Source organism: Hipposideros armiger, unplaced genomic scaffold (genome assembly GCF_001890085.2).
Source record: "Hipposideros armiger isolate ML-2016 unplaced genomic scaffold, ASM189008v1 scaffold_318, whole genome shotgun sequence".
NCBI lineage: Eukaryota > Metazoa > Chordata > Mammalia > Chiroptera > Hipposideridae > Hipposideros > Hipposideros armiger.
The window spans coordinates 2001873-2028779 of NW_017731668.1; the positions used below are offsets into that span (position 1 = coordinate 2001873).

Below are 26907 nucleotides of genomic sequence, written 5' to 3' on the forward strand. Positions count from 1 at the left end.
TATGTACATTAATTGCACAGAAACAAACAAAATTCATGCTTTTCTTTATATCTATAAAACTATATAATGATTTCCTTTTCTAATGAAAAAATTAACCTGAAGTTCAAGAGGTTTTATTTTACTATTTAACTGTCACCATATGAGTATTAGAAATAAAATTTGTTCACAAGGACGTTAAAAGATAATTTATTTGTAGCACTTTAGATAAAGACATATTGGAGGCTGGGGTATTAAAATAACTCCTGGAAACTCTTTGAACCCCATAATTCATATTCTGAAGTTAAAACTCTCCATGTTATAGAGAAACAAAGAGTACACTGTCTTATAATCAATGAATAAATCAAATTTTGTGTTTAACTCTACATGCAAGTACAGTGGTCACAGGCAAAAATTTCAAAAATAACTCTAGAATAATTTATTATACTGCAATTTGTTGAATCAAATAGTGCCTTTGCCAGGACAAGTACTATTTTCCAAATCATTCCCCTATGACCCTTTTCATTACAACTAAAATTAACCTTTTTCTTTAGAACAGAGCTAAACAATGGAGTATATTTACATTAGATTGAATATTTTTCCACTTTATAATGTTTATTTTAAGTTCTTTTTAACATGCCTCAAATAACTAATTCAAGATTGTTTTTCTTTTCAAAAATTGCTCATTGAGCCCATGATGCTTTAAATAAGACAAGCAAAAGCATAGAAATAAAGGTAACTATATCTCTCAATAGAGTATTTTTATGGTTCTTGGATTAATTATTGACTTAATTTTCTCCATTTCAGTTCAGTTGTAGTCTTAGCAGCTAAGGGACGTTTTTTTCACAGGTGGAATTCACACATAACCTATGTATCTGCTGTGAATCTGAGAAGAGAGCAGTGAGGTGCTCTGTATTTGCTTTTAGCCCTGCAGGAACAGAAGGTCTTGGCCAAAGAGTGATTCCTTTCAGACAAGTAAATCACCGCAAGCACAAAGAGGCTTACTTAACTTTAGGCTCCAGGGCATTGAACAGTGAACAAACTAGACTTTCTTTTAACAATAAATCATTAAAAAGAATTTAAACAGATATTTAGGACAAATACAGAATTATGGAATTAATCATGAATAAACAATATTTATCATTTTACTGTGGAAGGTTAAAAATAGTGAGGGGTTTTAACTTGTCCTTTGGCCATGATTTTAGTCTAATAGTGATTCCTTAATGCTATTTATAAGATTGCTTCTGTATTTGAGCCATATATCTAAAAAATATTTTGAAAAAAAATCAATCTGATGCCATGACTGTTTTTTTATTCTATAAAAAGAAACTAATACTACCAGTTTTATTTTTAGATTTGAATTTTTTAAGTCATTTGCATTAAAGTACAACAGTCCCCTATTATCCATTCGCTTTCCACAGCTTCAGTTACCCAGGGTCATCTGCAGTGCAAAAATATTACACAGATTTCAGAAACAAACAATTTAGACATTTTAAAATTTATCCTGTTCTGAGCAGCATGATAAAATCTGGCACTGTCCTGCTTGGCCTTGAATCATCCCTTAGTCCAGCGTATCTATGAGTACACACCACCCACCTGTCAGTCACTTAGTAGCTTTCTCGGTTATCAGACTGACTGCGGTGGTACAGCAGTGCTTGTGTTCAAGTAACACTTAATTTACTTAATTAGGACCCCAAAATGCCTGAGTAGTAATGCTAACAATCCAGATATGCCACAGAGAAGCCACAGTGCTTGCTAGCATCCTCAAAAGATCAGTGGTAGCCTAAAGCTATGACACAATGCCTATATTATTCACCTCACTTCATCTCATCATGTAGGCATTTTATCACCTCACATCATCACAAGAAGGGTGAGGACAGTACAATAAGATATATTTCAAGAGAAAGAGAGAGACCACATTCACAACTTTTATTACAGCATATTGTTATAATTATTCCATTTTATCATTAGTTATTGTTGTTCATCTCTTACTGTGCATAATTTATAAGTTAAACTTTATCATAGGTATGTATGTATAGGAAAATAAAAGTATAAATAAGGTTTGGTACTACTATGGTTTCAGGCATCCTATGGTGGGTCTTGGGATTTATTCACCATAGAGAAGGGGAGCTACTGTATCTTTTGGGGCTTTGATGCTTTATTTAATAATGTATATAGATTAGCTTATGTCAAATCCTAAATTGTGAAAATTGTGGGTTATACCTGGGGTGCCAAAAAAAATGTATACAAATGACTTGTATTCATCTTTTGTTACCAGTATATATGATTACAATTTTAATACAGTTTTTCCTTTCTTAAAATGTGTATATATATTTTTGGCACCCTCTATATAAAGATAGGCATTGATTTAAAATATATTCACTATTTAGTTCTTGTTAATGATTGCTTTAACTTGTATAGTAATTTTTAAAGAAATACCATGAATGTAACTTTGCACTTTAATTTGCATCAAGATTTCATTGTTTTTAAAAAAAAATTAGTAAGAGATTCAAAATTGTTATATAATTATGCTCTAGAGTCTAGAAAACCAAAAGGATTAAAGTCTTACATCTGCTTTTATTCTCTCTTTAAATATATACATTCTTTCTGCAGAGCTGTTAATAAAAATCAAATGAACTATATAATATTGTATATTCAAATCAGAGTAGTTCTTTTTAACTCCTGGTCTAATGGTGGCACAGACTGCTAACACTCCAAATGCATCTACCATGTTAACATCAGTTCATTCCACAGCATGTAAAAAAGATATAGAGTCCAAGATAGCTCATAATAATCTTAATGTCTTAGATCTTATTAGGCTGAAATTGTAGGTTTGTTTATTTATCTAGGCTTTGCTGTCAAACAGGAAATTTAAATGGGTGGAGCATAGTAAATTTGTTAACTGCTTCATGGAATGATAATCCAAAAATACGTCATCTGGGGAAAAGTTTACATGGATAGAAAAGAATGCTACACATTGAAATAATCATAATGCACAGTAAAATTATTATGAAGAACTCAAATCATTTATGGATTGCTTAAAATAAGTAGAATTGCCATGTCCTACTTTATCTCTCTCAATGTATTAAAGACAAAAGCATCTAACAAATATCTTAACCTCGTTTTCAAACAAAACAAATTATATTTGGTAATGAATTCTTCTAAGTCGTGATATGCAAACACCATTGTCTCTTTGATCACTGCTTCTCTTTTCATGATCTTCTATTAACTTCTAATTGCCAGTATCATCACCTTACCCTTCTGTTCATCCTTTTTTCTTCTACAAATAATTTTGAGCACCAGTTATGAATACTTTTTAATGCCATTAAGCACTAATATCTGATTGCAGTCCTGAAAGTGCTGTCTTTAATTTTGCAGAAATTAAATGTGTACAACTAATTTAAATGCAATGTTAAATATACCCAATTTGTGAAAGTTTGCTGAATGAATGAATGAAGCCCAGCTTACTAAAAGACTAATCTAGAACGTAGAAATGATTTGTATATACCATACTAATTGGATACTCAGATCAGCACTTTGAAATAAGTTGACCCTTGAACAACATGGGTTTGAACTATGCAGGTACATTTATACACAGAATTTTTTTCATCTTGTAACCAGACAATATAAACTTATGGCACCGATAAATACAGTACTGTACTGTACATATGTTTTCTCTATCTTATGATTTTCTTAATAACATTTTCTTTTCTCTAAGTTACTTTATTGTAAGAATAGAGTATATAATACATAGTACATACACAATATGTGTTAATCAATTGTGCATGTTATCACTAAGACTTCCAATCAACAGTGGGCTGTTAGTATTGAAGTTTTGGGGGAGTCAAAAGTTACATGCAGATTTTTGACTGTGTGGGGGCCGCTGCCTTTTACTCCTGTGTTCTTCAAGGGTCAACTTTATGTGGAAAAGTGGCGTTATTGTCTTTCTACAGGAAAGGCTAATGAGTCCCAAGAGAAAGTATTAGCTAGTCCAGGTCACACTGATTACATGTAGAGAAGCCACAACTTTAACTCAGGCCTCCTGATGGCTTAAAAATGTACAGCCTGCTTCTTTATTCTATTTTATTACTAACGACAGTAAGTAACTTTAACATAATATCTTACTAGCTACAAAATAGTTCTTATCACCATTTCCATCCTTTACCAAACACATTTCAAATATTAAATATAAAACTAAGTGAAATAGCACAATAGCTTCGTCAGACATGAAATGAAAGCTCTATGCATAGTATGAAAGTATTGAATCTGATGTTGTTATTTTTTCTATTTTCCTGCTTCAGTTGATCTGGTAACTAAATGCCAAAACTGTCAAAACAAACCTGAATGCACTATTTTAGAATATCAACTCCCCACCTGCAGCTGCAGATCTATTAGCTCTGGGGATATGTCTTACAAAGACACATTACTTTGAAGGAAGCTTTTGTTATCTCTTTCTTACAGTCAAAATTAAATGCATTAAAATAAATTGCAAATACATCTTCTAATTCTTCATTTGGGACCATCTTTTTATAATGCACTTGTCTGAATCCGAAGACTATACCCAACTGTTCACTGAGATATTAACATTAAGTAATTGGACAGATAAGGACATGTGCTCCATTAGATAATGTAATGTCTTTCAATCAGCATAATGAGGCAGGAGCAACCTTTCCATCAAATGGGAACCCGCCTTTATCCCACAAGACACATGCTGGCATCTCTTAGAGAGTTGTTATAATGAAACATGACAAGACAAACCTACTCCTGTTTTAGAAAGTATTTTTATTTCCTTGTAAGGATGAAAAACGCAAATGTCCAATTTTATGCATATTCAATTTTTTAAAACCAGGATGGAAAGAAAATCAACTAAAGAGAAAGAGAAACTGTTAAAAATAGTATATTAGATATATACATTATTCCCTTAAGATGATTAGAAATTACATGAAATTATATGATCCTCTGTTATGCTTATAAAAATGAAAATATATTGCCAAATGAGGCAATTAATTACAGAGTAGACAATATTTACTTATAAGCATATTAAAGTTTAAAATGAGCACTAATAGCATAATAAATAATTGTTTTCAGCAAATATGTACTACACAGTACTACTTTAATTGCATGTTTTTAAATATAAAACATAATCTCAATAGGTAATTTCCATTTAGAGATGAGAAAGAGAGGTTAAGTCATGTACCCCTAATCACAGAGCTATTAAATGAGGGCACCAGGGTTCTACTGAAGGGTGAGTGTACTGAGGCTTCAGCAGCGCACACCGCCCTCCCAGAAAGTGGCTTAGGAGCAAAGCTATTAGGATTAGGAAGCCCTGGATTTGAATCCTAGCTCTGACTCAAACTCGCAGGGTATAATCTTAACTTGTCTGTAAAATTAAAAATAATAATACCAATTTGATAAAGTTATTGTGGGAATTTAACTGGAGCCATGAAAGTAGAGAGCTCAGCACTGTATTTGATAATATTCTAACAAGGACATAAATGATGGTAACCATAAAAGTTAATAAAGGGTCCTCAAACATTTTCTGATGAAAGATTCACAAATGTGTTACAAGTCATAGGGTTGATTTTTTCACAATTGAAAGGAATAAATCATCTCATTATATCACTAGAGAGCTGTATGTTGCATTGTCACTAAGACTGTTTTTGCTTCATAGGTTTGTTTGTTTGTTTGGCTCTGAAGACTTTTAAAGGAAGCTATTTTCTAAGCCCACTAGAGAGAGAATTCCTTCACAAAATAGCATTTGAGCAAACCTATTATAAGAGATGATGCTTAAAGAACGTAATATCCCAAAGTCGTTGGTTCAAAGTAACAATCTTGCCAAACTTTTAGGTTTGATGTCACTCTGAAACAACTTTTCCCCAGCATTTCTAAGGATAAGAATTCATTGAGGTTGAAAAGTCTTCAGTCACATACAAACTACTGGTATCAGGGAAAATTAATCAAGCATAGTGAAATTAAAAATAAATAAATAAATAGAGATTTATATTTGAGATAACTATGTTACAATTTTTAACTAAAATAAGTTTACTTAAACCAACTTAATCTTATCTTTTTTTGCAATTTTATTATGAAAATTAACACTTGTTAAATCAAGTGCATGATCTCTCAGCATGAAATTGTGATTTTAAACCTCCAGTCTGATCCGGCCCCAGTTCCTTTTCATTTTTGTTTTTTCAGAAAGGGCACCTGTGTTCAGTCTGTCACACAGGAACCTCTATTACAAACATAGGAGGCTTTAGCAAATAATCATAAAAACCAAATATGAAAATCCTGGTTATGTGGTACCCATTTTACACAAAACATCAATTTATATTAACACCATATTTTAATGACATTTCAGTGAGGTAGAGAAAAAGGAACAACTGTGTTTATTTCACAGGTGGATGTACTAAAACAAACAAACAAAAACAGTCAACTAATTTTATAGTTAAGGATAAACTCTAAACTTTTTTGCTAAAACACTAATACTGGCTCATACAAAAGGATGCATTTTTATGAGTCCTGCTTGAGGAACCTCCTCTAAGGAAGAAGCTCAATGAATGAGAAGAAGTGTCAGACAGATCGGCATTTGAATTCTGAATTGAGCAAGTAGTGATATTAATTTAGGTAAACTATTTAGTGTCTCTGATTCTACTGCCCATCAATGAACACTGGATAGTAATAACAACTTCAAAATATTATGGAAATTAACTGAAATGTGTCTCAGTGCAGAGCGGCATTTTAGTATTTTTCCCCTTTTTTATAGAATCACCATTTCTAGCTGATAAATTACATGAAGTTACATAAAAGTTTAAGACATCATTTATTGATGGTAGTCCTATGAATAACTCGGATCTAAAAAATACATTAGCATTCCTAATTATATTTAGAAGTTAGGCCAAAGAATTGAGGTAGCCAGGAATGTGGATACGGGATACTAAGATATCACAGAAGAATTTTAATAGCAGTCTATCATCCAGTTAAAGTCTTCTCACCACATAAAGCACTGAAGTTTGGCAAGGCATAGTAAAAATAAACGAACTCAGAGAGCCTACAAAATATTTTCTTTTTCATAGACAGGGAATAATAAAAAAGAACTATTATTAGAATTAGAACAATATTTTTACCGAGTAATGCAGGGGGAAAGAAAATAGAGTGGAGTACTTCCTGTACTGAAGGCTATTTAAATGGAGCTGGTATTTGGCATTAAAAAAATGTGAACCTAATTTGGAAGAACAGCCAATGTCGACCTGTGATAAAATAACATATTTAGAGTGACACCTAATCGTAAAAGGACACATTACAGCTCTTTCTCAGAGATGCTATGATTCTTCTAGTATAGCTCTGAGAAGCCTTCATCACATTCTCTCCACTCCTTGCTCACCCTAGCCTCCCTGCCCATACCTTCCATCCACCTGGCCATTCAGTTATAAATGCCTTTAGAGACATGCAAAATTGTGACCCTTCTAAATCATGGAACTTGCTTAATCAAGAGTCTGCCTGGTTAGATTCACACTTGACATTAAAGTTTATATTCTAAATACCAACTTCATTTAAGCGGTCTCTAATGGAATATGCAGTGGTTTCTATTTACCTTTTCCCCTACATTCATTATGTAAAAATATTCTTCAACTTCATTTCTCCTTCTTTGATTTTTGACTGTCTTGACATAAAATACACACACCTGTGTGAAATACATATACACAGTGTTCAGATGAATCACTTACCTTAGACCATTATTTATTTCCAAACACACTCAACTACATATTAAATTGCCACTGTATGTATAAGCCTTCTAAAGTTTGAAAAGTTTCTTCTACATACCGGCACCATCTGTTTTAATTTTGTTTGATGGTATACTGGGCTCTCCTATACCCAATGTATTGGTGGCTACCACACGAAACTCATATTCCATCCAAGGGATTAAGTCCACTGCTTTTGCCGCCTCCATGTTTCCTTCAATAATTGGGGGATCTAAATAAAATGAACATTAAACAGACAATATTACTTAAGTAACATCACTTTTATAGTATCCTATTTTCATTTTACTATTTAGAGTGAATGCCACATATTCCATTGAGTTGAAATAAAAACAAAGACAAGGAATGACAAAATGTTAAGTCCCAGGGAGTAAGAGGAGAGGTTGTTAATAAATAACACACTAGAAAGAGTGATATGCATATGAATCCTCTATGTAGTAAGTCTAGTTGGTGAGGGCTGACAAGCTCCCAGCATGCCTGTGCTGCTAGTCCACGGACTACACCTTGAAAAGCAAGGAGCTGTGTTCTCATGGTGCAATTCAGAAAGATTTCCTGAGGCAAGGACATAACTGGGACAGTTAAAAATTGTATGGAGGGCCGGCCAGGTGGCTCTGCTGGTTAAGAGCTCGCTTGGGAGCGCCAGCTCTGAGCAGCAGGGCTGCAGTTCGGATCCCACATGCGGGCCAGTGACGCTTGCCTTCTACAGCTAAGATGAGGAACAACAGCTCAACCTGGAGCTGGGCAGCTGTAAGTCGCCAGCGATGGCGTAGGCTGCAGCGGGGCTGCAGTGGGCTGCCATGAGCTACCGTGAGTGGCTGGCAGCCAGTGTGAGCTGCCAGGAGCTGCTGTGAGCGGCCAACCAATGACCGGCAACCGACTTCCTCACCCGGGAAGAGCACAATGATAACACCAACATGGGCCAGTGAACTGACATTTTCCACAACTAGACTGAAGAACAAAAACAGCAATTTGTCTACATGTCTGTTCCCCTTCCCCAATTCCCCAACGCTGTTCTCCTATCCCCCAATTCCCCAATAAAAAAAAAATCTTAAAAAAAAAATTGTATGGAATGTCACTGATGTAGTGTATGGGAAGTAAATGATTTATTAGTAGGGCACTTATATGTTTATACCTCTTTTAAAACTGGTTTTGTAAATTTATACCCAAATCATTTGGGACAGTGATAATAAATATTATAATAATTCATTAAGATTTCTTAAGTACTTCTCAGAATTCATGCTACTAGATACTAATGGGAAGATTATAAATTATGGATAGGATATGATCTGAAATTGCTTATTTAATTGATATGATAAAACATACAACCAGGGAAGGACTACACATTATTTTAAGCTCTCTTAAAATATTCCCACTTGTGTTTTTACTAATTATATATAAATACCTAAATATATAAATTATATATATATATATATATATATATATATATATATATATATATATATATATATATATACCTGTACACCACTTACTTGGAAAATTTATTCCTTTAGGCTTGTCTATGTCTCATTATCTTATAAGTTAGGGTATTTTTATCTGGCAATGCATGCCATGAGCATGTAGCTTTTTATGATGTTGGACCCATCTCCCTAGTAAATGATAAGCATCCCAGTGTCCAGTTTCTGCTTTTGGACACATTTCTGTATGGCTCAGACTATCCCATGCTTCACCCTGCTATGATTTGAACTTTCCTGGACACTAATTTTGCCATCTGTTCCCTTCTTTTGTTATGGACTTGTTCTATATATTTCACATATATTTTTTACTTTCTGATGAAAAGTTTGCCTTTCCTTCCCCTCTGTTTTGATTCTACCTGTTTATCTCCTTCCTCCTCCACCCTCCATCACACCAAGTCAAAATTTGTTTGTCTCCGTTCATATACATAGGGACTTCTTTTAGGTAATTGGAAGAGGGAAGGTGAATTTTTGGCTTATAAAGGGCTCTTCATGGAGAAAAGAGAAAATAGAGAGCTGGTTATTATTACATTGGGTAGGGTGGCCCTTCTCCAACTCCAGATACTTTTGAATGATTTTAAAAGTATAAAAGGAGAGGCTCTGATGAGTTCAATGGTGACCACCAAAAATATATGTCTATGTTCAAACCACCAAAACCTGTGACTATGCCAGCTGAGTGGCGTGTTGGTTAAGAGCTGGCTTGGGACGCCAGAGGGCCCCGGTTCGGATCCCACGTATGAGGGCCAGTGACACTGCCCTCTACAGCTAAGAGGCTGAACAACAGCTCAACCTGGAGCTGGGCTGCCATGAGTCGACGGCATAGGCTGCAGCCACTGTTGCAGTGGGTTGTCATGGACTACCATGTGTAGCCAGCAGCCAGCATGAGTGGCCAACAGCCACCGGGAGCAGCCGTCCAGAAGCCGGCGACTGATCTGCCTCTCCCGGGAAGAGCGCAATGATGGTGCCAACTTGGGCCAGTGAAGCAACGTCCTCCACAACTAGACTGAAGAGCAAAAGGACAGCAACTTGTCTGTTCCCCTTCCCCCAATTCCCCAGCACTGTTCCCATCCCCCCAATTCCCCAATAAAAATCTTTAAAAAAAAAAACAAAAAACAAAACAAAACAAAAAAACCTGTGACTATGACCTTATGTGAAAAAAAAAGGGTCTTGTAGACCCTTTTAAGATTGGAATTAAGTTAAGGATCTTGGATCATTCTGGGTAACATAGGTGGGTCCTGAATCTAATGACCAGTGTCTTTATAAGAGAAATATAGAGGAGAGACACTCATAGAAGAAGAGGATACAATGTGACCCCAGGAAGAAATCAAAGTGATGCAGCCACAAGCCAAGGAACATTTGGAGCCACCGGAAGCTGGAAAAAGCAAGGAATGGGTTGGTCCCTAGGTCCCCTGGAGAGGGTGCAGCCCTGCCAACACCTTCATTTTGGACTTCTGGCCTCCAGAACTGTTAGAGAGTAAATTTCTGTTGTTTTAAGCTACCAAGTTTGTGGTAATTTGTTATGGTAGCCCTAGGAAACTAATACAGATGTTTAAAGGCAGAAGCTAATGGGGCTATTTGAGAGTTTGTGATTTTTCATGAGTTTGGGGAGTCCAAGTGAAAAAGTGTGGTAGCAACCTGTTTGTTATTCCTGGAGTCAGAAAGACAGGGAAGTACTTTGCATCACAGAGGCAAGTACTGGAAATCAGGAATGAGGTCTCAAGTTCATGTTTTTTACTGGGCCAGTTCTGAGTTAGGCCACATTTTACAGATAATCTCAGTATTAAAACATCAGATCTTAACTGTATAATGCGTATCAGAGGTTTCTCTCTATAAAACCTAAAATAGTGTGTATTAACCTAATAGGCTATTTAAATCTTGGTTCTACTTCTGAGTGTACCTTTCAAGCAAATCCTTACTTTAACTCTCAGGTCAAAAGACCCCCTTGAGCATGTTTTATTTTAGTAACCAGGCATGAGCAGCGATCCACAGACCTATTTGCAAATACCCTGAGTCCATAAGGCTCAGTATAAAAAGTTGCTGACTATTCTTTAGAGGAAAAGAGAAACAAGCTTCACAGGTATCTTAAGGCCAATAATTCACTGTGTTTTGGTTGCCTGGCAACCAGGCTGTGGTGCTCAGGCCACACTAACTAGTTCATTGAGGAGCTTCAGAAACAGCCAGACTGACCTCAGGACTGAAAAACAGATTGTCTCGAGAATAAATCCAGGCAATGTAATCCCACCTGTTCTAGGTTCTTGGAAGTTGCCAAAGTGAGTCCTGGCATTTCCTTAGGATATCAATACAATCAGAACCTTTAGGAGCCAATTCAAAACCCAAACATTTGAAACTACCCGGAAAGCATTACCCTCTCAGAGTTTCTCACTAAAAAAGCAGGTCTGTGTTTGAGAATGGAAATGGGCATTTAAAGGCTTCTCACTGGTGCTGACACAACCACTCAGTGTTATGTTAGAGGCTCTAGACCCAACCCATAGATCAAATTGCCTGGCAAGTCTCAGGAGGAGGCCACAGATATAACAAAGAACCTTGCAGCAAAAGAGAACCAAATTGTGCTCTGGCATTCCAGATGGTGTGATTCATTGATCCTTCTCTAAGGATCCTTCTCTTAAAAACCAATAAAATCATATTTGAATTTGAACTAACAACAAAAAATAAAGCAAAAATAAAGCCAAAAAATAGTAAATCCTAAAGAGTAAATATCCCACAATGAGCCTACTGTTTTTTTGTTAGTTATTATTTTTTAAAACAGATCAATTTGCCAAAGATTTAAAGAGAAAGTACTAAATTCTAAGTAAAGACATGGTAGAAGAGATACTCATATACTGATGGTGGGAATAAAAGCCCGTTCTACCTTTCTACAGAGTAATTTGGTAGTATAGTGATGGGTTTAAGCCTTAAATTACATTCAATAATTTAATTTAAAAATATCTATCCTGAGGAAATAACCTAAAGATCAGAAAAACATTTATCTGCGAAGATGCTAACTGCAGATTTGTAACAGTCAATTCTAGTCTTCTATATGCAGAACTTTAAATATAAAGACATTTTTCTTCTCTTTTTTTAGAAGACATATTCCAGGCTTTCTCAATTGTTCCTTGTAGCATGGTTTCAAGGGTTCTTTATGTTCTGGCCAACATCCTGCTTACATGCTTACACACACACTTACACACACACACACTCACTATCACCAACAATATTCTATATATTTTTTCCTCTGAAAGTAGCAGTATAGAATCCATCACAGCATTCTAAATGTGACCTGCACATCTTGTAGTACCCTGGGAATGGCATCAGATTTCAGGGGTCCATCACTTTAAAAAGTTCAACAGAAGTAATGCTCATTGTAGATTGTTTTAAAGGTATACAGTCTATTCTTTCATCTCATGAATCTAAATTCCATCCTTGAACTGCTGTAAGTTGATATCTTTGAAAAATATTTATTGAACATCTTAAATAATTACCTACATAAAACTGAGTTTAAACTTGTACCTTCCTTTTTAGTGGATAACACTATAAATAAAAAAACATGATGGCCCAGCTGAGTGGCGCCTTGGTTAGGAGTTGGCTTGGGATGCCAGCTCTGAGCAGCAGGGCCCAGTTCAGATCCCACATGAGGGTCAGTGACACTGCCCTCTACAGCTAAGATGCTGAACAACAGCTCAACCTGGAGCTGGGCTGCCGTGAGTCTCTGGCAACAGCGTAGGCTGCAGTGAGGCTGCAGTGGGCTGCCAAGAGCCACCATGAGCAGCTGTCCAGAGGCTGGTGACCCATTTGCCTCACCTGGGAAGAAAGAAATCATAATACCAACATGGGTCAGTGAAGCAGTGTTCCCCACAACTAGACTGAAGAACAAAAGGACAGCAACTTGTCTGTTCCCCTTTTTTCCTGATTCCCCATCGCTGTTCCCCTCCCCCAATTCCCCAATAAAATCTTTAAAAAAACAATAAAACAAAACATATGACTTTCATTTCTGTATTTGTTGTAAAAAGCACTTTTCACATCCACTTAGGATACAGTCACAAGAGAGCTTTACTGATACAACTAACAAAAAGAATACACAAGATAATCTACAAAAAAAAAAAATCAGATCCCATCAGAGAGCTGAGTTTGTGAAGAAATCTAATGAACTAAAGTCATCATTGGCACAGTAATGAGGAGAGGAGGAAGTAGTCATAGGTGTTCAGAAGAAGAAAACTGTTTAACTGTGCACAGACATTTAAAGACAAAGTGCAGGCTGGCATGGCTGTTTTGAATCCCTGGGAGCCCACAAATCAAGGAGAGTCTGTACTCATCTGCCAATTCATTTTTGTAGGCCTTCACCAAGTGAAATCATGAAAATCTAGGGGCAAGACAAGAAAGCCAAGGGAGACACTTCTCTGAGGCTCAAGCACCTCAGATCTGCTTAAGTTTAAAAACAGACCAGGAAAACTAAGACCCCACATGCACTCTGGGCCTTACACTGAATATGATGAGTAAGGGCCCATCACTGGCAGGGTAAGTGGCAGGAGAGCTGAGAGAGATCTGTCTCCTCTGTGAGGTGCAGGTACTTTGGGTCTGCTAAGTCTGAGGGGAGGATGGGAGAGCTGAGAAAACCCTCAGGCACTCTGGGCTTTAGACTGATGATCATAAAACAACTGTCTAGACCGAAGCAGAAGATCTAAAAGAACCCTCCATGAGGTCCAAGCTAGATGAGCTGGCTAACGTCTGATGGTAAGGCTGGAAAACCATCAGACACTCAGATATGAGGGTAGGTTCTGATCCTATACTCAAATCACTTAAACCCTGCATTTATCTGAAATTAATAGCAAAGACCAGATTATCTCAATTAATGATTAGATTGACTCAGCTCCTGAAAAAATGACACATATTTTCCTGGGCATAAATACTTCAGCCTCTACTGTTCTTTTACATACAATGTTTGGAAATCAATAAAAAATTATCAGGCATGCAAGAAAACAAAAAAATGTGACCCACTATCAAAAAGAAAAAAAAATCTATTGAGGTTGACTTAAAGATGACACAGATATTGAATGATCAAGCAGGGATTTTAGAACAACTATTATAAATATGTAAAAATCAATGTGGAGGGCCGGCCGAGTGGCGCAATGGTTAAGAACTGGCTTGGGACGCCAGAGGGCCCCGGTTCGGATCCCACATATGAAGGCCAGTGACACTGCCCTCTACAGCTAAGATGCTGAACAACAGTTCAACCTGGAGCTGGGCTGCCATGAGTCGCTGGCGACGGCGTAGGCTGCAGCCCCTGTGGCAATGGGTTGCCATGGGCTACCGTATGTAGCCAGCAGCCAGCGTGAGCGGCCAGCGTGAGCGGCCAGCAGCCGCAGTGAGTGGCCGTCCAGAAGCCGGCGACTGATCTGCCTCATCCGGGAAGAGCGCAGTGATGGTGCCAATTTGGGCCAGTGAAGCAACGTCCTCCACAACTAGACTGAAGAACAAAATGACAGCAACTTGTCTGTTCCCTTTCCCCCGATTCCCCAGCACTGTTCCCACCCCCTAATTCCCCAATAAAAAATCTTTAAAAAAAAAAAATCAATGTGGAAAGGTGCACAACATGAATAAACAAATAAAAAATTTCCATGGAACACTAATGTGAACACTATTAAAAGGAGCCAAATGCTAGAAAAAAAATCCTATAAAGAAAAAAAATATGTATATATATATATATATATATATATATGATCAATTGGATTCTCAGCTGACTGAACATAACAGAGGAAAGGATCTATGAAAATGAAGACAAGTGATTAGACATTATCCAAAGATAAACACAAACATACACCCACAATTTATGGATCAAATCAAACAATCTAATATACATGTCAATAGAGATCTAGAAGGGAGGGAGGGAGGAAGGGAAGGAGAGAAATATCTGGAGAAGTGACAGAATTTCTGAAGTCCAAGGAAGATATCAATTCAAAGATCCATGATCCCCATCACGATCAATACATTTCCATCCAGCTGAAAAGCAAATGTGAAGAGACATCTTGAAAGTAGCTAGGGGAAATGGACACACTCAATACAGGGATATAAAGTAAAAACAGCAGTTGCCTTCTTATCAGACACAATGCAGGCAAAAAGACAAAGGCACAATGTTTTTAAAGTGATCCCAATAAAAAGCAACTTAGACTTTATATCCAAAAAATATGACTTAAAAATGAAAGGAAAGACATTTTTAATGTGCAAAAGCTGAAAGCCTTTCATTCCAGCAACCTGAACAATCAGACATGTTAAAAGTTCTTTATGTAGGGAAAGTATGCTCCAAAAAAATCCAACTCCATGGAAAGGAATGAAGAACCCAGAGGTTACATGAGTGTATTGGTAAATACAAAGGAACTTAGAAACAACTTTCAGTGATCTGAGAATAAAAAAGAACTTCCTCAACCTGATAAAGGGCCTCTACGGTGACATATTTAAAGTGCTGAAAGAAAAAAACCCAAACTGTCAATGAAGAAATTGTATCCAATAAAACTCTCTTTTAAAACTGAAGGGGAAATAAAGACATTCACAGATAAGCAAAAACTGAGAGAACTGGTTGGTAGCAGAACAGCCTTACTAGAAATACTAAAGGAAGTTCTTCAGGCTGAAAGCAGTTGACCCCGGTGAGTAATCTGAAGAAAAACCCTCTCAAATAAGGAGCACTGGAAAAGGTAATTATGTGATTATTAGACACTGTAAATACATGTTTCTTCTCTTATCTGATTTTAAAGCCATTTAGAAAACTATATCTACCTATCTACGTATTGATCTATCCATTCATATATATCATACTTATAAATATATACCTATTTGCTTATATATGTGTTTATAAACACAAATATGTGTTTATTGTGTTAAATATAATTAATTGTTTTAAAAATCAATAAAATTGTGTTATTGGGACTACAGTATACAGAAATATGATATATTTAACAATAACTTAAAGGGGCAAGGAGAAGCAAAGCTATATTAGAATAAGGAAATATCAGATAGTAACTCAAATCCACAGGAACAAATGAGGAGAACCAGAATTGTTAAATAAAAAGGTTAATATAGCAAATTCTATAAATACATATTCACTTTTCTTTCTTTACTTAGCTGCTTTGAAAGACATTAAAATTATAGAATGCAATACTTTTAGCAGAAGATTATCAGGTTTGTAACATATATAGACGTAATACAGTGGGTGCCAAAAAAATGTATGCACATTTAAAAAAGAAAAACTGTATTAAAATTGTAATACTCAAAACATACCAATAACAAAAGATGAATACAATTCACATTTGACTTCTGCAATTACAAGAGGTGCTCAAAATGGTTACCATCAGCATCCAGACATTTCTGATTACAGCGAATTACTGCTTAAGCTATGTTGACCAAAGTGTCCACATGTATACATTTTTTTGGTACCCTCGGTATGTATAAATAATATATAGCACATAAAAGGGGTAAAATGGAATAGAACTATCTATGAGAAACACTTCTATATCTCACTAAAATTAAGTTAGTAAAAATATGAAGCCTATTCTGATAAGTTCAGTTGTAGCTGGTAAGCCCTAAAGTAAGTACATATATCTGTATCTATATATCTCTATATCTATCTATCTATCTATCTATCTATCTATCCAAATTACTACATCTAAATTAAAACCTCTTGGTGAGCAATACAAATAAATTCCATGACTTTAAGATAAAGCTAAAATGAGAGCAGATTTGGAATATATTGATATTAATTCTTTTTTCAATTTTTGAAAGGGACATTTTATTCACCACTTTTGTCTTTTTTTCTTCCCTCGGGCAAAATTGAGTCTGTATTTCTATGGTGTTTTCTTTTGTTTGTTTGTTTTTTCATGTATCTGAAAGAAATTCTGACAACTACAAGTTTGTTTTAAAATTTTGTCAAAAATGACAAACATAAATATTATTTTTTCAAAAAGATCCTCTATCTCCTTTGATGTTATAGGAGAAAATAAACTGATGTGTGATATTGTAGGCCAGTTGTGAGAAATAGCAATGGTAATAGTTATAGACAAGGAAAAGTACCCACTAACTATCATTTATTTTTTCCTGATCAATTTTTAAGAAACCTTAATATAAGAAAAAAAAAGTTGAGATCCAAAACTTCTCTAGAAATATGTTTTGAGGTGATTCGAACCAGGCAAAATCATCCTCAGAAAGTAAAGGATTATGGTAGTAAGATTTGAATGCTTAAGTTAATATTTATGATCAATGTGGCTTTTTAAAAATGCAGGACTATATGGATCATGAATAATAAGCTATAGATGCCATTTGCAAAAAGAGAGAAAAAGAGGCTTTTCAACACACCGCTTCTTCTTCATGATTAGTTTTAAAATGTTTAAGTTCCATGGGGTTTTCTTCATTACCAAAGCACTGGGATACTCAAAAAATAATTTTTTTAATTAAAAAGCATTTTTGGATAGATGATAAAATTCCTAAAACATCCAGGATTTAGTGTTTGATAAAATAATTAATTTAAAAATATGTACAGACAAATAAAACTCACCAGTCTTCGCATCTTTCCAATCATCTGAAAGAATAGTCTTGGTCTGAATAGTGTATTTAGATATAGGACTATGATTGTCTGAACCACGACTCCAAGTAAGTGACACAGATGTGGCTCTGATGTCTTCTATTCGCAGACCACCTGGAGGGCCCGGAGGACCTGGAATAAAAAATTGTATAATGAATCAATGAATCCCAATTAGTGAATTAAGCTCACATTTGAATACAAACATGTCTTCCTTGCAATTAATCTAAAGGACATTTAAACAATATAATCAGTGTTGCCACATTCCTTTTAAATATAAACTGTAAGAATTGATAATAATAGCATTTATGATTTTCATTAAATGATTTCATGATGTCTCTTTTTAAAAAAGGAGATGTTGTCATTTAAAAATGGCATTATTATTCAGGATACGTATCTTATTGTTTGACTCTTAAAATGCACTTGGCACTGCCAATGGGACCTAATACAGACTGTAAGCACAGTGATATTTCATGAGTGCTTGCTCCATGCATGAATCAGAGACAATGGCACAATTCAGTTCAGAAATGAGAATAGTTCAATATTTCATTCTGCATCCCCAAAATGGAACAAATACTTTTTTTATATATAAACCTAAATGTTTTATTTTACTCAGAGTAGAAATTTCTGAGCATGATGTTAGGTATCATTTTGGGTAATACATTTCATGTTAGTTATAGTAATTGGAATAAACAATAATAAAAGAAATACTTTTAGTTTTATAAAATGTAGAAAACAATTGTAAACTCAGAGATATACTACGATTGCTCTGAAATCATCAATTTACATAATGAAGTATCTTAGGACAGAGGAGTTATTACTGCAGAACATAAAATAATGTTAAACATAGGTTTTCATAGATGATTCATAACTCAGTACAAACATTATTCATTTATCCTCCTAAATGAGAGTGCTGTGCTGGGTGGTAGTGATGAAAAGATAAATGAGACGTAACTTTTGAGTTTCGAGTAGCAATTTGTCTTGAAAAGGGTGAAATGAACCAGCAAACAACTATACTATAAAGTAGTAAATGCCATGAGAATAGTATATAAAATGCTTATACTTTGCCTCACAGTTTGTTTTTTAAAATGAGAAAAATGTTCTTTAAGTGGTATGGTGGCATCTGCTACTTTAAATGCTAAAGAAAGCTGTAAGTTATGAGAGTCCTAGAATAAACGTTTCAGAAAATGGCATCGTTTGTTTTCTTTGCACTGGAAAGGAAGCCATCCCCAACAGAATTAGACATACTGGATATAATAATCAAGAACTTTGGTAAAGTGGAACGTTTATATTTTCATATTAAATAGAGTACTAAAAAGGACATATGTTTTTTATCATTTAGCCAAAAATAAATATCTTCCTACTTATATATCAGATCAAATGCTTAGCCTATGTGGTGTTTTTTTCTCAAACCTGACTTTGGTTTTTGCAAAGGTCTAGGCAACATCCAAACCTTCACCAATTTCCTTGCAGTTGGTCTCAAGGATGAAAACATGTGTGTAGATCAACATAAATGCATTATTTATAACATTAAAATAACACAAGACACACCCTATTGATGGTAGTAAACTTTATTATTTGGAGATATATAACATAAATATAATAAAGATAAATTGTGGTAAATGTATAATCTGTAAATAGTGGATAATAATTAAAAGTAACAATAACACGCCATCCAAAATAAATTAAAACAGGTACATAAATAATAAAGACCACATGTGATGTTCAGAAAGAACATGTTGCATTTGTCATGTGTAGAAACCACATTGAAATACAGTGCATATTCTGAATCAGAACCAAGCAATTCATTATTTAACATGAAGCATCATCTCAAGTCAATTACTGAGTGGAATATTTCAGAGTATTAAAATTAAAAACTATAGGTGAAAAACAGAATAGCTTTTAAAAAGAAGAGAAAGTCATGCATTCAAACATTTTTCAGAGCATAAGGGTATGGCATTCAGAAAACGTTAAAGAGAAGTTCAGACAAAATTGCCACAGGCTAGTTGACAACAAATAAAGTGTAAATCATTTCCCTGCTATTCTCTGAAGTTGTTGGAGTGGTAAATTAATAATATTTTAACAGGTCATATTAAAGTTGCATAGTATTAGTGTATTTGTTGGGATATTATATGCATAATAAGTTTATTCAGTTATTCATTCATTAAATACCAACATTGTAATTATATTTGTCCATTTTTTCCCCCTAATGTAAATCTGGCCTTAATAAATATTTGGTGAATATATAAATGAATTTATTACAGTTGATCTTCAGGCAGTTTTTTAAGCATATTGGTCATCCATAATCCAATGTCCAATCTCCCACTTCCCTTGAAATACTATGTCATAAGGAGGATTTGAGAGAACAAATGCAAAGGGGTTGGTTTATATCCTTAAAAGCCTGTGTGGCAGTATTACTTAATTCACCTCATGTGAAGTAGTCTTATGCATCTAGTAATTGATTATAAATATCTCCCAGAAAATGACTGAGAGAAAATGTACTATTAAAGAGCAAGGATTTTAGAGTTAAAGTAGGCTTGACTTTAAATTCTGTGCCCTGATTTATCTTGTGCAAGTTTCTTATATTTACTAAGCATTCATTTCCTTGTCTGCAAAATAGGAGTAATAAAACTTGTCCATATAGAATTGTTGTTAGGACTGAAATAACAAATTTAACATGAAGAATGTAGTGCAAGGCCTAGCCCATAGAAGGTCCTCACTAAACTTAATCTATTAACAATAATAGGAGTAGTACTATAGAGGCAAACGTGGATAGCCTGTGAGTTCAACCCAGGGCCAGCTCTGCACTGTCTCCCAGGAGGAAAGTTTTCACATCAGTGTAGCTGATACCACTTGTTCAGTGTTTCTGGTCAGAATGGAGAGAGAAGAGCTGTGGTAAATATAAAATAATACAGGTACTTGTTCCTCAGCTCAAAGGAAGGTGTTTAGGAACTGTCTACCCATCTGATAGTTTCACCAATGAAGTAAAAGCAATACAAGAAATTCCTCATCACTGTGCCAACACTCTCAAGAAATCTTTAAGGAAAGAACTGAAGCCAGGAAACATGTAAGCAAATGAATTGATACATGCAGCTTATTTCATTATTACTCTACTGATATCTCTTTCCAAGTTCTTAGGTGGTCCTCAGGCAGATAGCTAATGATACTAAGAATGCAATTTATGCCAATTTAAATTGAAGAGAAATATAGTCAGATGGGAAGAACCTTTGGAATTTGACCTAAATTTTAAATGTCTAAATACATCAGGTGATAAATTACTTTCATCTTTCTTTTTTTTTCTTTCTTTTGGTTTTATCATTAAAGATCCATAGTGGTGGGAAAAAAAGAAACTTGAGTATTTCTGATTAGTCCTGGCAATGGCTTTTCATCAATTCTTCTCATTATCACTAAATACTTAGGAAGTTGGAAAGAAAAGAAAATGAGGAGAAAAAGAGATGTGGGGGACGGGATAAAGAGTTATTTAAAGCATGCTTTTTGGTTTTAGTTTTTATGAACACAGGTTTATCTATAGCACTTGCTTGGCACCACTACCCTCTGGAGTTTCTGAAATGCATTTTATTAAACTCATACATCACACCCATAACACAGTGCTGCTATTTTCCTTTCCTGGTTCTTCCAAATGCTGACAGATGAGTAAACACCATAACAGAGTTAGGCCTGTCCAGCTGACCAAATTTATTAAATTAATGGTGCAAACTTCAGTGCTGATTTTTTGCACCTTCTTTTCCTACTCAAAATCATAGTGTTCGATCTCTACCTTTCTTGGAGCTCAGCTTTCTGTCCTTCTTCAGGTGGACGCTGCTACTGTGGACTGTTCTTCCTTTTCTATTTGCATTTCCCTCTCTCATAATTCTTGTTTTCACCCATTATGTTCTTTCCCCCTGGCTTTAAATATCTCTCTCAGAGATTACCAATTGTGAATGCTCCATAAAATCTCACCTGAGAGAAATACTTAGTGGTCTATCAAGGTCCTTGTTTTTGCTATGTTTCTTCACTGTAGGTTCTTCAAAGTCAGGCAAAAGGAGTCTACAATTACTGACGCTAATTTCGGTCATGTTTTTACCTAATGAAGGATTGTGGAAATAGCCAATACAGTCCTCTGTCATCTGCGGTTCAGTGTACAGTCTCATTTGCCACATCGATATTCTTTTTCCCTAAATTTATGTATGTTCTCAATGTTTTCAGTATTAAATCATTGACTACATGCAAATAATGAAAACATTTCAATATGCAACATAGCTTACACTCATTTTAGAGTTCACTTAAGCCAGTATCTGTACATGTTACATCGGATGCTGAAGTCTAAAGGGATTGCCAGAATCACACAGCTTGTCTGTGGCAGTGTGCCGAGTCAGAAGAGATTGGGTTTCCTTGCACACCCCACCCAAATTGAGGACAAGCCCATTTAAAATTTAGCCCAAATGTGTCTGCCTACCAAAGACTCCAAAGGACCACCTGGACACTGACAAGTTTACATTGTTTGTTCTCTTGGATTTATCTGTACTTTTTAAACTAAAGTGAACTCATAACGATATAAATTTTAAATGATATAAAATGTTAGTGAATCAAAAAGGAAATTTATATTGTATATTTTCATATAAATAATACATTTTACTTAGTCTTTATTGTATTGGAGTCATTGCTAAAAATTTTATATTTCTTACCAGTAACCCCATGATGTAGGCACTATTATTTTCCCTATTTTAGAGATGAGGAAACAGAGATATGGATAGATTAAAGGACTGGCCACCCAGCAAGTAAATGGCAAAGTGAGGATTTCAAGCCAACCAGTTTACCATGAGACCAACTTTCCAATAACAATAGCAAAAAGAAAGTAATTTAAAAACAGCTGAGATAACATCATCCCTTTAAAAATTCATCCTCGATACAGCCCCAGCCTTTCCTGATCACCATAAGGCATTTGTTAATCTTTCATCAATTTTAATAGTATCATTAAAAAAAAACACAAAAAAACCCCCCAAAAAACTCACATTTGAACAAAATACAGATGTGACTTCCACTCAGTTCTCATTCAAATGTAATTAGAGGGCAAAATGAGCAGAAATACAATTATTTATTAATCCTGTCATTTCCTCTTTTAGGAATGTTATAACATTCAATGGAGAAGAATTTAAATATTTGAAGAAAAGTAGCCAGAAAAGAAATTCAATATGATTATTCACACAATATAAAGTAGCTGACTATATTATATCAATCAATAATTGAGATTTATTTTTCTGATAATTCAAATGGGATAGAAGATTTGAGACTGGGTGCGTCCTCCAGAATTAAAGAGGATTATAGTAGCTGTGACTATCCTCCAGGCATCACGTGAGTTGGTACCAATCCGTAGGCAGTATAGCCCTAATGTACTTTCTTCTTCTTAAAAACTGACTAGATTTCTAAAAAAAATCTAAGTAGAGTTGGAACTGGACACAAAAATCTACTAGTCTTATTGGGACTTCACCCCACATAGCACACATGTTAATATAAACCTTGATGTTAAGCCTGAAGGATATCCTGGTATTGTCATTCCCTTTCCACATGCAATTCCTCAGTCCATACATAATTGAAAGCAAAGCACCACATACAAATCTACTGTGGTTCATTACTTATGTTTACTAAAATAGCAAAATTTAATGAAATGTTTGAATGTTAAGGAAACAAAAATCTTTTCAGAACAAATTATCCTCCCTTTTAAAATCAAATAATCTTGAAATAACTATGCTGAAAGAACACTAGTTATATTAGGGAAAGTGGCTTCCTCTTTTCCAAACTATGTGAAATAAAGTCCCTATATTACTACAGGCCCATTCTTGCTCTGAAAATTATTAAGACAATTGCCGAATTATAAGGTTATCAGACAAATCAAAGTTGTGTGGTCTTGTCGATGTTTAGGACTGTACTAAGATGAAGCTGAATATTAAATATTTCTACTCTACCATTTAATAGGAGTATGGTAGCTTTTTAAGCTCTAACATTGATTAAAGTAAATTTTGATCCCAAAATAGAAGTGAAAATGAGGGTAAAGTTAGGTAAATGTATCTGTATAATTCTAGTGCTATCAATGCAGTTTATCTAAATTAGGATATTCTCCCTTTCTTGGTTGGCACCAGTCAGGCTCATCGTGTGGTTTCCTCTCTAATTTTTATTCTTTCGTTCCAAAACTATATATCTATCTGGTCTTGGTGGTATACTTTCAATGATGTGCTATGTAAGAAGATGCCCACAATGATGATTCATGCACATGTCTCTATGGTAATGTTTACAAATACATGAGATCCTCAAATTAATTTTACATAACTTATTAAAATGGCAATTGATCTGGAGCTCTAGCCTAAATGTTAAGATAATTCCTTCTGTGACCATAACTGAGACTAGAAAAAAAAACCAAAAAGATGAAAATAAGTAACATCTTAAACCAGAGATATTGATTTATTCCTTTAAGATAAGTAATAAATTATTTTTAAAATAAAACTATTCGTAAAGAAAACTATTCATATCACATGGATGGAGATTTTATATATATATATATATATATATATATATATATATATATATATATCCCTTAAAACTTTCCTAAGAATTCTTCTTACCACAGATGAGGCTGCTATAGTTACTAAATGAGAAATTCATATAATATCCCACACCTACACATGAACTCATTTAAGGAGAACAAAATTATTTCTTGTGAAGAAGAATTTTGGGCATGTCTCTTTGACCAAAGGGGGAAAAACATGAAAGTATTTTCAAACAATTAAATTTAATCAGCTCCAGAAAGAATTCATGTTTAATGTTAAGCCTTCACTTCTGGCCAAATCTTTCTGATACAAGTATCAACCTTCTTCAAAAGGAAAAGATGTAAGAAGGCTGATGATAGACGTTAATAAAATTAAATATGCATGCATGCTGTTAATGGCTTAGTCATCTTCACTTAAATCTTCCTATTGAAATGACAATTTTCTCCACATGCTGTCCATTTTCACTTCTCAATCTCAGGAATTATTCCAAAAACCCTACAGAGCTATGGACAGTCTTCGGTTGTTTACTGCTGCTTTCCATTGTTTCTTGCCAAAGAATATGTATGGCACCAGGATACAGAAGGCCACTGGAGTAACACCCCTTAGCTTTTGTCCTAATTAAGACACCTCATTAGTGAAATTGACAACATTGTTCATTACCTGCTTGGGTAAATCAAACAGTCCATTCAGTGGCAAAATTCCTGTATTATAATTCAACAGTTCTTCATATTTTTTTTTCAAATAAGGAGCTAATTTCTGAGATACATAATTTCAAAGAAAAACAGGACATGAAAACACAAAAATTCTACTTGGCCATTATATGATGCAGGGGATTAGTTCACTAGGCATATCTCAAATATTAGTGAAGCTGTATAATTATATTTTTAAATATCTTTCTGTTCAAAGTATGTTTAGAAGTTCAAAAGGGAATACATCCTCTAAAAACTAGATTGGGGGGGGGGAACTGCAGAAGCTACAAGACTGAGTTAATTAGTAAAATCTAGTATAATATGTTAAAAAGAAAAAAAAAAGGCTTTCACACAAATGGTGAGTGTCAACGATCACCAGGTTGGAGGCAGGCTTGCACAGACGGGGAGAAAAGGATCCACCATGTTTTTCTCTCCATCTTTTCTGTTTTTACCTGCAAGAGGAAAGATCAAGGCTGAAGGGAGAGTGTGGATGCCCAGATAGGGGCAGGAAGCCATGTACTTTGGGGATTTGCCATGTTTCCTCGATGGGTAAATTGAAATAACGAACAAAGAAACACATCTCCTAGACAATGAAGAATGAAGTCCAAAAGAGAGAAGGCGGAAGTGACAGCTTTGGCCCAAATCTCTTTACCTAAGAAACAGTGATTGACTTTCTAAAGGACAAGAGGTGTTCTGGAGTCCTTCCCCACCCCCACCCCCCACCAAAAATTCCTAGACCTTTTGTAATTGCACTCCATCTAGTACAAGTCTACCTACTAAAACATATGCTTAGACCTTGAAGGCTTCTAACTAAGCAAAAAATACTGAGGATAAATTTTAGCAATGATTGTAAAAACGTAATCAGTGTTTGGGGCTAGATGTCATTAGAACCTATGTCTTCAGTAACACTGCATTTATTTTTTTTTAAGTCTATATATTAATAGTAAAGGGGAAGGAAGTAAAGAACCATATTTATAAACGTCACCATTGGCAATGTGTGACCTGTAACTATTATTATTTTCCTTCATAAGTATGGAATCTGAGGCTTACAGTGATTAACTGACTAACCTAAGACCACCGTTCAGTAGGTGAAGTGGGCTTCTAATCAATGCTTGTCTAATCCCCAAAGCCATACCTTTTCCATCGCACCATGCAGGCCTTCTAATGACTGCATGCATATATTAGTAAAACTATATTATTATAGAAAAATCATGCATTTAACAAGACAGTTGTCCACCTCTTTTGTCTTCCCATAACTAAAGTTAATTTATTAGAATTAGACCACTTTATAACCACTAGTGTCTCTCTGGTGATAGTCACTGAAATAGGAGAAATAGTAACTTATCTCTGCTAACGGCTTGTTTAACATTTAGTCCCTATGATAAATGGTCACAAAATTACTAATTTAGATATATTCTGTCTCCCCCCCCCCTTTTAAATGAAGTTTTGGTAGTTTTTACTATATTATCAGGGTTTGATGATCTGCAACCTGAGGTTTTAAATCTGGAGAGAGGGGGTTATGAACAGTCACACAAGGATCCTCCCTTAACTGCTCCACCATGGAGGTCATTTTTTTAAATTAGTTATCGTTTCTATCAGCCTATGTAGGAACAGATCAGATAGTGGTCCTCCAAATTGTTTTTAGGGACACTATTGTCAGACCATCACAGAAATCAGAGAATCTGACATAGTCCTGTCTGTAACAGTCCCTTACTCCTGGAGAAATTCTCAGGAATGTGCAGAGGGGTTCCAGCGGCTAGCTGTTGAGAGCCACAAAGCTTATAGGGAGATGATACTCAGAAACGTGTTTCTCAGTGTGATAGGCCCCAGACTATTCAGGGACACGCAAGGAATCACTACACTTCAGTGTGTCACAAGTTATTTGCTACTAATAATATTGAAAATTCATAA

At 35.1% G+C, this 26907-nt stretch overlaps 1 protein-coding gene across 2 annotated transcripts in view; it reads right to left on the reverse strand.

Moving 5' to 3' along the window:
* CNTN1 (contactin 1) overlaps positions 1–26907 on the reverse strand; it is a 132942-nt gene that overhangs the window by 51231 nt on the left and 54804 nt on the right. Inside the window, exons 15-16 of one of the 2 annotated variants that reach the window (XM_019660444.1) lie at positions 17742–17900; positions 7798–7947 (exon numbers count right to left, since the gene is read on the reverse strand). In XM_019660444.1, the coding sequence (XP_019515989.1) occupies positions 7798–7947; positions 17742–17900 (309 nt within the window). Of the gene's footprint in view, positions 1–7797; positions 7948–17741; positions 17901–24356; positions 25449–26907 lie in introns of those variants that run through there. The other variant, XM_019660445.1, reaches the window with a different exon arrangement.